Source organism: Notothenia coriiceps, unplaced genomic scaffold (genome assembly GCF_000735185.1).
Source record: "Notothenia coriiceps isolate Sejong01 unplaced genomic scaffold, NC01 NC01_scaffold00011594, whole genome shotgun sequence".
Classification (NCBI taxonomy): Eukaryota; Metazoa; Chordata; class Actinopteri; order Perciformes; family Nototheniidae; genus Notothenia; species Notothenia coriiceps.
Window position 1 is genome coordinate 32286 of NW_011344295.1, and position 13630 is coordinate 45915.

Below are 13630 nucleotides of genomic sequence, written 5' to 3' on the forward strand. Positions count from 1 at the left end.
GTCTCGGACTGGGAATTGTAATCTAACCTTGACACGTCGGTGGGTTCTACTCTACGGTTCATAGACTGAACTTGATCGTAGGCTCTCCCGTCGTGTGACTCAAATTTACCTACAAACGGAAGGACGTCGAAAAAAAAGACCGTTGTTGTCCGCGTACAAACAAAAAAAAGAAACTCCTTTAACAAAAAAACTTCGACAACAACGGACACCTTTTTACATTATTCTTTACTAGTCTTTTAGACCCCGTCTATCTCGGGGTATTTTTACTTACTTTTGACTAATAAAGTACAAATTACCCGGGGGGTCATTTAAATTCGAAACAATCAAGGACCAATTATACACGTTATTCAAGTAAGTTATTCAAAACGTTTATATTGTAACTTTGGTTCAGCGCCGGGAGCTGCCGTCGACTAAAAATTTACAGCCGGGTGGACACACAAACTCAAAACTGTCGAGGACCGTTGATATTAAGATTTCGTTTTTACTTTCAGTCCTTGTATAAATACCCGTATGATTTTGTTTACTGTAAAATAATTTTCAATATTCTTATATTTAACAACATTCGAACAGTTATCTAAACAGTGACCCTCAGGGTGGAGTGAAGGTGTGCGTGCAATATACCGACGGGCCAGATCTAATAGTAATTAAACATTATCCTGCCGGCCGAAATTTAATCCACCACGTGCCTGATTTGGCCCGCGGGCCTTGAGTTTGACATGTATGTACTAGTCAATTTGTATTATTCCAGCTAAGTCTGCACTTCGCTCTCAGGCCACAGTGGGGCAGTGACAGTCAAATTCATCAAAAATCCTCATTTTAAAAAGTGTCAATTTTTATATTTCATCACCCAGGAGATAATGCAAGATGTTTTCCAGTGATGGAGAGAGAAGGGGAGGGGGACAACAGGCTGGACATCCAGATGGGTTATTGTTAACACTGCATCTCTTTAAAGAAAGGGGAATGTGAGTGTGTGTGTGAGGGAGGGTGAGAGAGAGAGAGAGAGAGAGAGGGGGAGACACAGCAAAACTGAGTGTTAAAAACCTTGGGATCTGAAAAAGCCTCCCAGTCTGTCTGCGAGGGAGCTGCAGCACACAGGAGGGTTTCTGCAGGAACAACTCTCCCAGACTTTCAAATGAAGGAGCATTTCAACATGGACTTATAACTGTACTCAGCCTGAAGGAAGTCCAGGTGAATGGATGGATCTTAAGACAGGGATTCATGCAGTATGGAGATGTTCGCCCCACGGTACTTTGTTTGGATACTTCTGGAAGGAACCTTTGGTTTGGTAAGTCAAGGACATCATTCACACCGGTGTTACGTTAGGGAAAGAACGAGCAAGCAGGTGGAGAGCAGCAAAGTGTATTTGTTAATAAAGTGTACCAATCTTTTGCATTTTAAGTATCTTTTAACTAAATTAGCCTATTTTCAGCTGTGACCTTTTATTATACCATGATATAACCCTGTACAATGATTAATTATTTTGCAGTTACATGTCAAAATAATTAAATATAATGCATTTTTGGAGTGTGAACAGTATGTGTGTAGTTAGATATACAGTAGTCTATTTACTTGTGATGCTTAAGTATGTTGTTAAGTCAATACATTTCTATTTTGGACACATCACTTTTATGTTTTTGGAAAGTAGTGTAACGTAGAATAGATATTCTTAAAGAATATAAACTGAATCTCTAAACATTTATGTCCCCTTGTACTTAACATTCACATTTCTCTCCTGATTTCCTGTCTAGTTTGTTCTTGGGCAACATCAGGATAAAGTCTCCTTCAGGACAACTGGACATTTGATTCCCAACACCAAACTCCCCCTTACCGGCCCCCATGCTAAGCAGGGACTTCTGGAAATACTCGGAGGAAACTCCCAGTCACACTCCAACCCATCCTTAAAAATAAAGCTCCGTCCAACCATGAAAGTCCATGGAGCATCCAAGTTCTCCAGGACGTTCAGCTGGGGGGACTTCTACTCAAACATTAAAACGGTCAAACTGAATCTGCTGATAATGGGAAAGATTGTGGATCACGGGAACGGCTCTCTGGGAGTCTACTTCCGCCACAACTCCACAGGGGTGGGCAACGTGTCCGTTAGCCTCGTGCCCCCGATGAAGGAGGTAGAGTTTGATCTGGAGCGCCAGAGTGTGGTCAACCCCAAAGAGTCCAAGACCTTCAACTGCAGGGTGGACTACGAGAAGACGGAGCGCAACAAAAAGGTGATGCTGTGTAACTACGACCCGTCCAAGACCTGCGCTCAGGAGCAGACGCAGAGCCACGTCACCTGGATGTGTTCCAAGCCCTTCCAGGTCATCTGCATCTACGTCTCTTTCTACAGCACCGACTACAGACTGGTGCAGAAAGTGTGTCCGGACTACAGCTCCCACAACCCAGGAGCCTACCTGCCCACAGGTTAACCAGAGGGCAAAGAGAATACTCCAATACATCCAGTTCAAGTGAATGCTTGTTTTACCATTGGTCAGCCTTTAAAGTATACAGTATGTTTTAGTCCAATATCTGCTTGTTCTAGACTACAAGAGCTGTTTTTATGAAATGCACAGTATTAGGGGTGGAACAAACATATTTTCATTGATTGATGTCATTTCATTTCAAACCTTTATTAAATCAGATTGGTCCCTTGAGATCATAGATCTCTTTTTCAAGGGAGACCTGCAGCATATAGGTTCCAAATGAAACATAAAACAATAAAGGACATCATACATTATATTTACAGGATAATAAAGGACAGATGTGGCGATTGTTGGTTTTTTAAATTATACTTTTCAATGTATCCTTTAGTTTTTATGAAAGTTGTGAATAATGCTCATGAAAACCTTAAACATAAGGCAATGCAGATAATCCTGAGAGGAGATAAATCATATTTAGTATTTTATTCCCTTTAAAGGGCCTGAATGATTCTCAAAATATTAATTGAATAAAGTAATTACTTTTGCTCTAACCATACTATCTGCCGATACTAGACAATAGCAAGTTTTGGTTTGTAAGGTGTGATATAGTTAAGTTAGTTTGTAATACTTAAGAAATAAGACTATATATGTGTATACTCACTGTATAGTCAGGATGTCCCATGTATTTGCAACATTCTTATTTTGCATATCAATTTACACTTTTGCCAAATGTTGCCAAATGTTAGACCTCATGTACACACTAAGGAGATGTATGTGAAGCAATCAACCCTATTAAAGAAATACTTTAAAATAAACATTTGTATATCAACAACTCACCATTTGCCACCTTGAATTTGTGAAGAAAACGTATTTCTCTCATTCCTCCATGGTGACGAAGACTGAAGTAAATCGGGCCTGCAACAGCAAAGCTTAAACATTAGTTATTAAACTCTCGTACTACACGCAGTTTTATCAAAGTATGATATATACTTTACTATATTTATGTATTTATCTGTCAGAATTTTTAAGACCAACATATACTTACCGGAAAAGTTAATCCTTAAAGGTTTCACATCATTAAAGTGGAGTAAAGAAATATACCTGAACATGTTGAGGCGTAGAAGTGTAATGCAATGGAAATACTTAAGTATTTAAGTAAAGTTCCTCAGATTTTTACTTAAAGGGGACCTATCATGCAAAATGCACCTTTGTACGTCTTTTATACATGAATATGTGTAAGAAAACACAACCCTCTCTCTTTTCCTCCATACCCAAAATCTCTAAAAACGGGGCTTTAACGGATCTGATACAGACTGATACAGATTTGAAAATAGTCTGACGTCAGTGACGAGGAGCTCCGCCTATATGGCCAACTCTCCACCAATCAGGGGAATGAGAGGTTGCCGTGGCATGGTAAAAGCATGGTAACATGACGCTCGTAACTCGGCCCCCTCCTATGCAGGGGGGCGTGGTCAGCTGCAGCGCATGCAAAGACAGGGTGGAGGAGAGCAAAATAGAGCGAAATGAGACATGGCTAAAATGCATGATCTGTTTGGTATTTTGAAAAAGAAAACATATAAATATACCTTATATAGGTATGGGCCTACAATATATTATTCAAATATAGCATGATAGGTCTCCTTTAAGTGTTTGGGTAAATGTAATGACTTACATTGCAGCACTTTGGATGCCTTTTCGTCCAAATGTCACTCCAGTGTTTTTATCATAGAAAGAAATTAGGAAGTTGTTCATGTTTTGGAAAGGGCAAATTGAAAAAAAGGATACATTAAATATGAACATCTCCAAAAAGTTAATTACATATGCAGTAAAGGGATAAAAAAAAAATACACACTAAAATGCCCAGATTTAATCATGATTAGGTTTATGCCACTCTAATTTAAAGAACATTTTAAAACTTGAGTCATCAAATGAAATTTCTTTAAACACCAGCCTTTCTGCCTGATACCTTTCCTTAGAGGTGATCTGTGGAGTCCCATAATCATCTCTAAATGAAACGCCTGTTTAATGAGACGGACTGAAAAGAATAAATAAACAATTCAGACAAAAATACCAGACAAAGTTTGCATTGCATTCAATACAAAATAGTTGTGGTTTAATCTTTTGGGAACAAAAAATTGGCAACAACTAAGTGTCACTTCTCATAACCAGCAATATCTACAGGAAAGAAACGACAGTTCCTTCGATCATTACCATTTTCCGCCAGTTTGAAATTATAACTTCAAATGTATTTCATGTGGTTTGCCTCGGTGTGCATCTCTTCACATTCTGTCTCTTCTGAACATTAAAACGTGTTCATTTCAATTTCCCCTCAGTCTTTATGCCTGCAAGGAAAACAAGTCCGCTTTTTTTTCAATTTCACGGTGGAAAATGCTTTTTGTTTACACAGCTTCAAAATCACTGATGTCTGTACAAATTCCTATGAAAAAAATAGAAATGACAGTTCTGGGGGAAAAAACAAATAAGAAACAAAATAGCATCAACATGCCTGATTCAATCTCAATTCTAGTTGAGGCACAATTTGTTGCCTCCTGGTTGGTTTGTCCGTCGAAACCTTGAGATGTTTTCCTCTCAAGGTTATAAAAACAGATCCACACACAAAATACAATTTCCCCAAGAATGACGTCCAGTTGCTTTTCTGTACCCTCTCTTTACTGTTTCTTCCCAGCTTTTAAAAAAAATGAAAACGGATGCGAAGTTTTTGGAGTACATGTGTTGTTTCTGTCTTCTTAAAGGGTTCTTGTTCTTGGTGGTCCTGTTGGGTCTTTAGTTCATGAAGCTCTCTTCAGTATGTGCTTGCCTACAGTATTACTACTTTACTGCTGGTAAGGTTTCTTAAGGGGTGACCTGTGACTTTAGTGCAATGTTTCTCCAACTTTCTCAAGGAGAATTAACGTTAAGTTTGTCCCATATCTGCTTTTTAGACTAGCCCTTGTTGTCTTTCTCAGGGGGGGGGGGGGACCTTCTAGTTTGTAACTAACAGGCCCATTTCTTCTTTTTCTTCTGTCCCCCGTAGGCCCATGTGTTCGTGAGTTTGGGGGCACCTCGGACTCCAAACAGAGCAAAAAGTAGCCTTATGATAAAACACACAGCTTCAGTTATCTGCACGTGTCCTTCCATCCTCCTCTTCCCCTGACAGTCGGCTCTTTGGGGGTTTTGGTGTCCAGTCCTTCCTCCCGAACAGATTCCAAAGTAGGAACTAACGGGGTGTCGAGGGGTTTGGTTTTCACACAAAGATAGGAGCACAATGTCAGACCTCACTGGGCCCGAGCCGAGGAGAAAGGGGGAGGGGTATTGTTTTTATTCTTGTAAACAACAAACATTCACTTCACCAGCACCTGCCCCTCTCTTTCACCTCCACTTCCTCCTTCTTCCCTCCGTCTTTAGAAGAGACTAAATACAGCAGGTTTGGATGGGGCAGAAGGGGGGGGTCCGAGGGAGGCTGTAGGTAGTGAACTAGGTAACAGCGAGGGGAAAGGTTGTCCCTGCGTGAGGGGGGGGGAGTCTGTGTGTCTTTGTGTGTATTTGCATGAGCGTGTGTGCGTATGCATGGGTGTCAGCGTCTTGCTGTTAGGATTGTTTGAGGCGCTTGCGGGGGGGTCCGAGGAAGGGGCACTGCGCCGAGGCCAGGGAGCGGTACGCCTCGGCCACCAGGTGAGGGTGAGACGCCACCATGGACTTCCACCCCGCCGTCTCCATCACCTCCGCAGCGTGGCTGGAGGACGAAACAATAAACATTATATTAGGGACAATCCATCGGTATTACAGGGGTGTCAAACGTCTCTGAATCTAATATTATAGACGTGTTTTATTTAAAAAGGACATATTATACAAATGTTCAGGTTTGTGTTTGTATTTTCTGACATAATTACATGCTTTAAAGGTCCCCTCTTATACTGTTTTTCATCAATATATTATAGGTCTCAGATATACACAAAACATGTCTGTGAAGTGTTTGGCTCCAAACACCAAACAGATCATTGCAGCATCCCATAATCCCCTCTGTTTCAGCCCTGTTTCAAAAGTGCTGATTCTCTGTCAGTTACTTTAGATGAAAATAAGGAGCCCCTCCCCACGGCCCTCTGAGAGAGATTTGGTTAAAAAGAACTCAATGGTGCTCTAGGAGGAGATTCAGGTGATAAGGTTGGGGGGTGTTACCTTGGTTGGTGATTGGCTAATGGTTACACAAGCCAAAACATTGTTATGACATCATAAAGTGGCCAAAACCTGATCAGCTCATTTTCAGGACAAAAAGTGAGCGAATTTTTTTTCCTGAAACTTCCAGAATCTCTTTACACAGAGGGGACACATATGTATGTATAAAAGACATGAAAAAGTGGATTTTGCATAATAGGTTCCCTTTAATATTCACTTAACATTTACTGCCTGTCTTTTCACCCTCTGTCTGAAACCAGAGCCCAGTCTGCTCTGATTAGGGATGTCCCACCCTTTAGCCTATCACGTAAAATGTGTTGGAGCGCTAGTCAATAGAAGCACAATTTTTACATTATGATGTCACAATGTTACGGAGGTTTCAGTGTGTTGGAGAGAAACTCCCTCTGCGGGGAACTTTGGGATTTTAGCCATTGCAGACCATTTACATGCACAAAAACCTATAAAACACACTACAGGAAAGCTGAACCCCAAAAAGCATAATACGGCAAAAACAAATCATAGAAAACTAAAACTAGACAATGTTTGGCATTTTTCTAGAAAAATTACTTAAATGAATTAATCTATATGATAATTTGTGCCGGTTCTTTTTTGGTCGATGTACTAATCAAATAATTGTTTCAGCTCTATAAATGAAAGGAAACAATCTGGAGCAATATGTGTGAGCTGAGCACAGACACATGTTCAGATGTATCACCTCATTCATCTAGGTCAACACATAAGGCAGGTAGTGAGAAGTCAGGAAGTCCTGATCCTTCTGGAAGCTTTTAATAATGTCACACAGACCCCTCCATGAGGGACATGTGAAATTCAATTATTAACTGACACCATGGGAGGAGGCGAGAGGGTGGCGCTGTGTGAGTCTGGTGTCATCAGTAACAATGGCGAGACAAAGAGGACAAGGAACGGAGACAAACTGTTCAGAGGACTTCGGAGGATCTGTAAGAAGTGACGACGAGTGAACTCACTAGTTGATGAAGTCGACGGCCTGAGTTTTCAGCTGGTCGGCGCTGTGCAGGTCCGCCAGGATGAGGATCTCCGCTGCGTTCTCCACAGACAGACTGGTGCACAGCGCGTCTTCACACATGACCTTCAGTCTCTCCAGAGCATACTACAGAGAGAGAGAGAGAGAGAGAGAGAGAGAGAGAGAGAACAACATGAGCACTCTGCATGTCTTCAACAGGACTCAGGAGGTATCTGCTGTGACAGATTTAGTGATACTTAACTAAATTAGGTCTGTGTCATAGAGGAGTGGAATCATGACTTACTGGGATAATAGGGTTAGTGATTAGTGTGCACTTAATTCATCTCACCACCTTATGACATCTGAAAGCTCGCAGTGTTTGCTCTCGTTACATTAAATACAGAAAAGACAGCAATTCTACCTGCAGTAACAGATGTTGTTGGTCTGGGCGCTTTGGTTTATAAATAATACCTCCATGTTTTGGGGTTATCCAGCAGTATACAATATATATTTTTGATATTTGCATATTATATTAAATATAGAACCAGCCCTAATCTGGTGCTGTATGCAGACATTGATACTAGAGGATCAGTAGATCGTTAATATTCAGAGTTATATTCATATTTCAAAATTGACATTGCACTATTCTTCTAATACCTTGTCAGCCGCTGCCAGCAAGTCGTCAGCCATCTTGTCCAGGTTGGGAGCTTTGTCTGTGTAAATGAAGCACATCATCTCTTTGAAAACCTCCGGCTCCACATCGTTGATCTCCACACGGTTCTGAGAGGGAGAGACACCAAGGTTAGAATCCTGTGACATGAGCTTAAACTATAGCATGAACAAAATTATCGCAGCAAGTTTTTTTCATTATTCCACAAAAATAAAGAGCATTTAGATAACTATTTGTCTGTGAATCTCTACACAGTGTTTAAAGACACTTTGGAGAAATACTTAACAAATATGCAACAATAAACCACATTTTAATCTGCTTGTGAACGCTTCTGATTTAAAACTCCAACAGATTTCATATTTGTCATGACTAGCCAATAAATCAATATGTGCACTTATTGTAACCTTGTAGCTAGAGATGTCCCCGAGCCGATCCCCGATCACGTGATTTTCAAAAGATCGGAATCGGGAGAAAAAAAATCGGGGATCGGGTTTTTTATTTTTATTTTTTTATTTTGTATTCAATGTTACAAAACAAAAATGACCATGTTCAAGTCTTAAAGTCATCCTGAGGCCTTAGTTTTGGTTACAAATTACAGAACATCATGTATGTGTTGCTTCTTTGGGGCTTGTTTTCATAGACCTGGTTGCTTATTTCTCTCAAATCTGGCAACAGAGTGGGCAGGGCGCAGTGTCTAATTGTAGCAGTAAGCTAACGAGTACTGATAAGCTTTATTTTGTTTTGATCCAATGCTGCACAACTGAACTTATCCAATGCTGCTGTGAAAGAAAGAAGCTATATCCATGTTGGATAGAATATCCAATTTAAATAAAAAAATAAGCTTAAGGGAGAACTTGAATGCTTTTTTTTCTCTTAATGCATTGCATAAAGATCGGATCGGGAAAAATCGGTATCGGCAAATTGTCAAAATCAAAGGATCGGAATCGGAAGCAAAAAAAGGTGATCGGGACATCCCTACTTGTAGCAAATCAAGCAATTTGACCACACAAAAAAAGCTTGCTGTACGTTTAAAAACATAATTTAAAACCATTATATAGAGTGCCACAGTGACGCGTCCTAAAACCCGGAAGTAAGTTAGCATTTGACCACTTCCGGTTCCTTCGACAAAAAAGCAGAAAATATCTGGAAATAAGATCTGTGGTTGAGACACATTTAAGAGACGGATCACGTTTTGTTCTACAACATTAAATACATCAGCAGTGAGCCCACTGGTGATTTTTGAAGAGTTTACGTGTCTGAAAACCGATGGTTGTTACCAAGTGGCTGAATAGGACTACAGAAGTTGTCGAGGCCGTTTTACGTTATTACACCGAACACGTAAACACTCCCGCTAAGTTTGTTTTTCCCCGTGTTCTGCTTAAAAGCAAGTACCTGTCTCCTGCAAACTGTTAAAACAAACGCTTCCACTTGCACAATTTTGAATCTGTAGTTTTGAATATGGATCTCAAGTTGGCGTGACGTTGAAGCAGCGTCCCTGCTGTAGTTCGTTTATAGCATAACATTAGCATTTTGCTTCTGGCGACTAGATTTATGATTCAAAAATTATAAAAGTAGGGTAGACATGTGGATATTATCCGACTGAACAAAACGTGATCCGTCTCTTAAGTGTGTGTCAACCACAGACCTTATTTCGAGCTATTTTCCAAAATCCTATGGGGAAATTGCATTGCGTTTTTGTCGAAGGAACCGGAAGGAATTTACTTCCGGGTTTTAGGACGCGTCACTGTGGCACTCTATTACCATGTTTTCTATCTGCAGATAACATCTACTCTATGTTTCAAATTTACAAAAGTGAAATGTTTCATTCTTTTAAAAATTTGTAACAGAAATTGGCTTTGGTAAAAAAAAACAAAAAAAAAAACATCTGGGCTGCTTCTCCTGCAATTTCATTTCGTACAGTCACATGTGCACAGATGAAAAAGAAAAAAGCAATTCTCTGCTTCTGCAGCTCTGTCAGTGAAGGATGAATCCTGACCCCCAAGTACGGCAGGACAATTTCCTTTCAGGAGCGCTATCATTCAGCTTCTGCAAACAGCTCCGTGCTGCAGCCGTTTGACAGCCCACAATCCTTCACTCACTGTAACTCCTCCACACAGCGGGGAACATCTGAGTGAGCCGCTGAGGGACAAAACAAATTCATTTCTAGGAGTAAAAAAAGCTGAAGGGACCGTTGGCTCACCTTTTTGCTTTCCTCCATCTCGTGCTCAAACATGGCGCTGAATACAGGGGAACGTGCTGGAAGCAGTTATATAAGAACAATATGTTAATGAGTAATCTGTCAAGCAACGGCAACAATTACAATTCAAATATTACACCCACACACTGTAGGACCAAATACAGTATAATGAGTGTGCCTGGTGTCTGCACCTGCGAGGATGGCTTTGTGAGCCTGAAACTCCTGTCCTGCCACACACAGGGAGCAGTCTGTGAAGCGGGAGTTTTCCCACAATCCCCCCAGCTCGTCCGCTAGCCGGCAGTCAGGAACCTTCACCATGTTCATCGTGTTCTGCCCAGATATGTTCACCGAGTCCTGCACCACGCTTACCTGAAGGAGAGATATTCAATGAAATGCAATACTTAAAAATGCACTGGAGTGATAAAGGGTGTAAACCAAGACTATGCAGCGTACCTCGCAGAAGAGCGTGAGCTTGTCGTCAGGTAGAAGACCGTTGGCCTCATCTAGGAGGAAGTCTCTGCGGATGAACTTTTTGAAGCCCCAGTCTTTCCCCTGGACAAAGCGATATGCCCTCTGGCTTTCTGCAGGCCATCAGGACAAAAAGAAGTCCAGAAAAGGAAAGAAAAAGTGTGATTTTAAAAAAGTACAGGAAAACTGCCAACTCCACAGGATGTTAGATCCGACTCTTTGAAAGTTGTTGCCCCCCAGTGGCTCACCCATGGCTTTGGTCTCCTCTCCCTTGGCGTTGAGGATGGAGAATTTGAACTTGGCGCGCACCTCTGCCTTCGGACAGCTGACCAGCAGCAGGTAGAGAGACAGGTAGTCTTTGCTCTCCTCGTCCAGGCCCTTCGGATTCACTCGCAAACACCTGATGGTGAGAGGGTGTAATATTTAGGATCTCTTCAAATAAATGAATCTCTCCTTACTAAAGAATTTTGATACATGCAGTTTTCATGTAAAGTCGTTTGTCTATGCACTGTGTCTTCATGCTTTTTCTGATCGTTATGAATACAGCAGGCTAACAGAGCACTCACTGGTGCTTGCATTCTTCTGACTCATCAGCTTAATATTTGTTGTGAATATTTATGACTGTTTACTCAAGGGGCTCTTGTGGTTGCTGTGGTTCACACTTTTGAAAAACATATTTATTTGATGAGAAGGAAGACCAATAGAGTTGAAGAATAGACTTGAAAAATGACTCTATAGTCCCTGAATGTTTGTATAAATACTGCAGTGCAAGTATATCGTCAAATATGTTGATTAGTTTGAAGTAAATGACCAGTTTAATGATAACACTGAATAGAGCACTTTTCATCAGAAAACCATTGCTTATATACGAGTATGTCAAATTCTATTTTGTGTAAGGTTTGCTTGATAAGGGATCAAAATTGCTGATCCCTTATCTGATGGCAGACTCAAAATTGGCGGTTTCAATTCGTGTACACTGCAGTATGATAACGAATACTGGATTTTAGAATATGATGAACAACATGGCTTTCTTGCCCGCCCACCATTTCAGCTTGTCGTTGGCCCCAGAAGAGAAGGTGGAGCTCTTGATGACCTCTCCCATCTCCTCACGACAGAAGCTGAAGTTGTTGATGGTCCACATGTAAGAGAACTTCACCACTTTGATCTGGCAAAGCAGAAAACAGTCAGTAAAGCTAAGAATATTTGATGTATTTGACGTTAAAGATAGATATAGTGTTTTTAGCTGTACCTGTGTGTAACACCAGCTCTCGGCCACGGGCCCGCTGGACATTTCCGCAGGGGGAGGGGGACTCGGGACTCTTGACATTGCCAGCGTGACAGAAGGTGTCGGGGGCAAGAGGGTGAGGAGAAGGAATTCGTCACTTCCACTCGTCAATGTTCAGTCCTGACGTCCATCTGCATCAGCACACGCCAGATGGAAGCAGTTTGCCCCCTAGAAACCGACAATGTCAGTGTGATTAGTTGATAGAGTTTAAATCCCATCTTCACGAAAATCCTGTCTAGCTGCGTGAGACACATTCTCCTAACAAGGCTACAGAAAACGAAGAAAAAACAGCTCATTGTAATGCAACACACAGGCTCTGTATCTTTTGATTAATCCAGTTAAGATTCAATATCATTTAATTCATGCAGCCACATCGCCTGTTATCGAGGTTTGTGGTGTTTTGGCTGGATGAATTGTCCCTGACCCGCTGGGGGACGGCGGGAGATCGATGGCCCGAGCCTGTTCTGAGATCAATAGCCGCCGCAATTGCAATTAAGTCTCCAAAATGAACTGTAAATAAACAAGCGGCCTCCCAGGACTCTGATGGAAGGGGGGGGGGTGTTGGAGCCACTGGCCAAATCCAAGGTTCCCAAATTACCTTCAAGTCACACAGAAACGGATACACACACACACAAACTCTAACAAACTTCAACAGCGTGCCCACATATACTGTACGTGCCTTATTCAGCCCTAATGGCTCCATGACTATTTATTCCATGCACTAAATAACAATCAGACTTTTGTGTCCCTCTTTTCGATATTACGCTTCTTTGTATGCGAACTAAACACACAATTCAGTGTCATTGGTTAATTATGGGATAGGAGTGTACAGAGACTGTATTTCCATATTTTTGTAAGGGGAAATTCACACAAAACTGGACACCATCTAGACCAGCGGTTTTCAAAGTGTGAGGCGCGACTCCCCGGGGGGGGGGGGCGCCAGAGAGCTTCAGGGGAGGCGCAGAGTGAGGTGACGCTACTCAGCCAATCAAATCGGTGCAGTCAGTGAGTGAGCACGTTAGATTCAAACACATAAAGAGACGAGACAAGAAGAGAGAAACAGCAGTGAGTAATTTAAAATGGCGTGCTCAAAAAAGAGAAAGGTAGACAGCGAAAACAGAGCATTTAATGACATTTTCTTACTGGAACTCTTTGAAATGCAATTGAATACCCCTGCATTATAGCAACAACAATAATAATAATAATANGATGATCTGCGTTTATTCCTGTCTACATTGCATCCCCGCATCATCTGCCTGTCGACGTAGACTCATTGTTCCCACGAAAGTAGGGGTGAGTGTAATAAGGAGGCAAAGTTGACATGCAGTGTGTTGCCGAGAGCATATAAGGATTTATCCACGATATTGAAAAAGTAAAAAAAAAGTTTAAAAAAGTTATTGTTTAATGTTTTAAGGAGGTGACGCTACTCAGCCAATCAAATCGG

At 41.3% G+C, this 13630-nt stretch overlaps 2 protein-coding genes across 2 annotated transcripts in view; one reads left to right on the top strand and one right to left on the bottom strand.

The window, feature by feature from the left end:
• Window positions 1-1084: 1084 nt before the first annotated feature.
• On the top strand, window positions 1085-2628 carry LOC104946768 (neurexophilin-1-like). Its single transcript, XM_010772649.1, has 2 exons — window positions 1085-1285; window positions 1749-2628. The coding sequence occupies exons 1-2, from the start codon at window positions 1226-1228 to the stop codon at window positions 2418-2420; spliced, it is 732 nt and encodes a 243-aa protein (XP_010770951.1). The 5' UTR covers window positions 1085-1225; the 3' UTR covers window positions 2421-2628.
• A 2732-nt stretch (window positions 2629-5360) lies between these two features.
• Window positions 5361-13630, bottom strand: part of LOC104946769 (speckle-type POZ protein) — a 17572-nt gene continuing 9302 nt past the window's right edge. The window contains exons 2-10 of the mRNA XM_010772650.1: window positions 12151-12354; window positions 11945-12066; window positions 11150-11301; window positions 10887-11014; window positions 10625-10802; window positions 10437-10492; window positions 8224-8346; window positions 7571-7713; window positions 5361-6144 (exon numbers count right to left, since the gene is read on the bottom strand). Coding sequence (XP_010770952.1) covers window positions 6000-6144; window positions 7571-7713; window positions 8224-8346; window positions 10437-10492; window positions 10625-10802; window positions 10887-11014; window positions 11150-11301; window positions 11945-12066; window positions 12151-12228 — 1125 coding nt within the window. The 5' untranslated portion in view covers window positions 12229-12354 and the 3' untranslated portion in view covers window positions 5361-5999. The remainder of the gene's footprint in view (window positions 6145-7570; window positions 7714-8223; window positions 8347-10436; window positions 10493-10624; window positions 10803-10886; window positions 11015-11149; window positions 11302-11944; window positions 12067-12150; window positions 12355-13630) is intronic.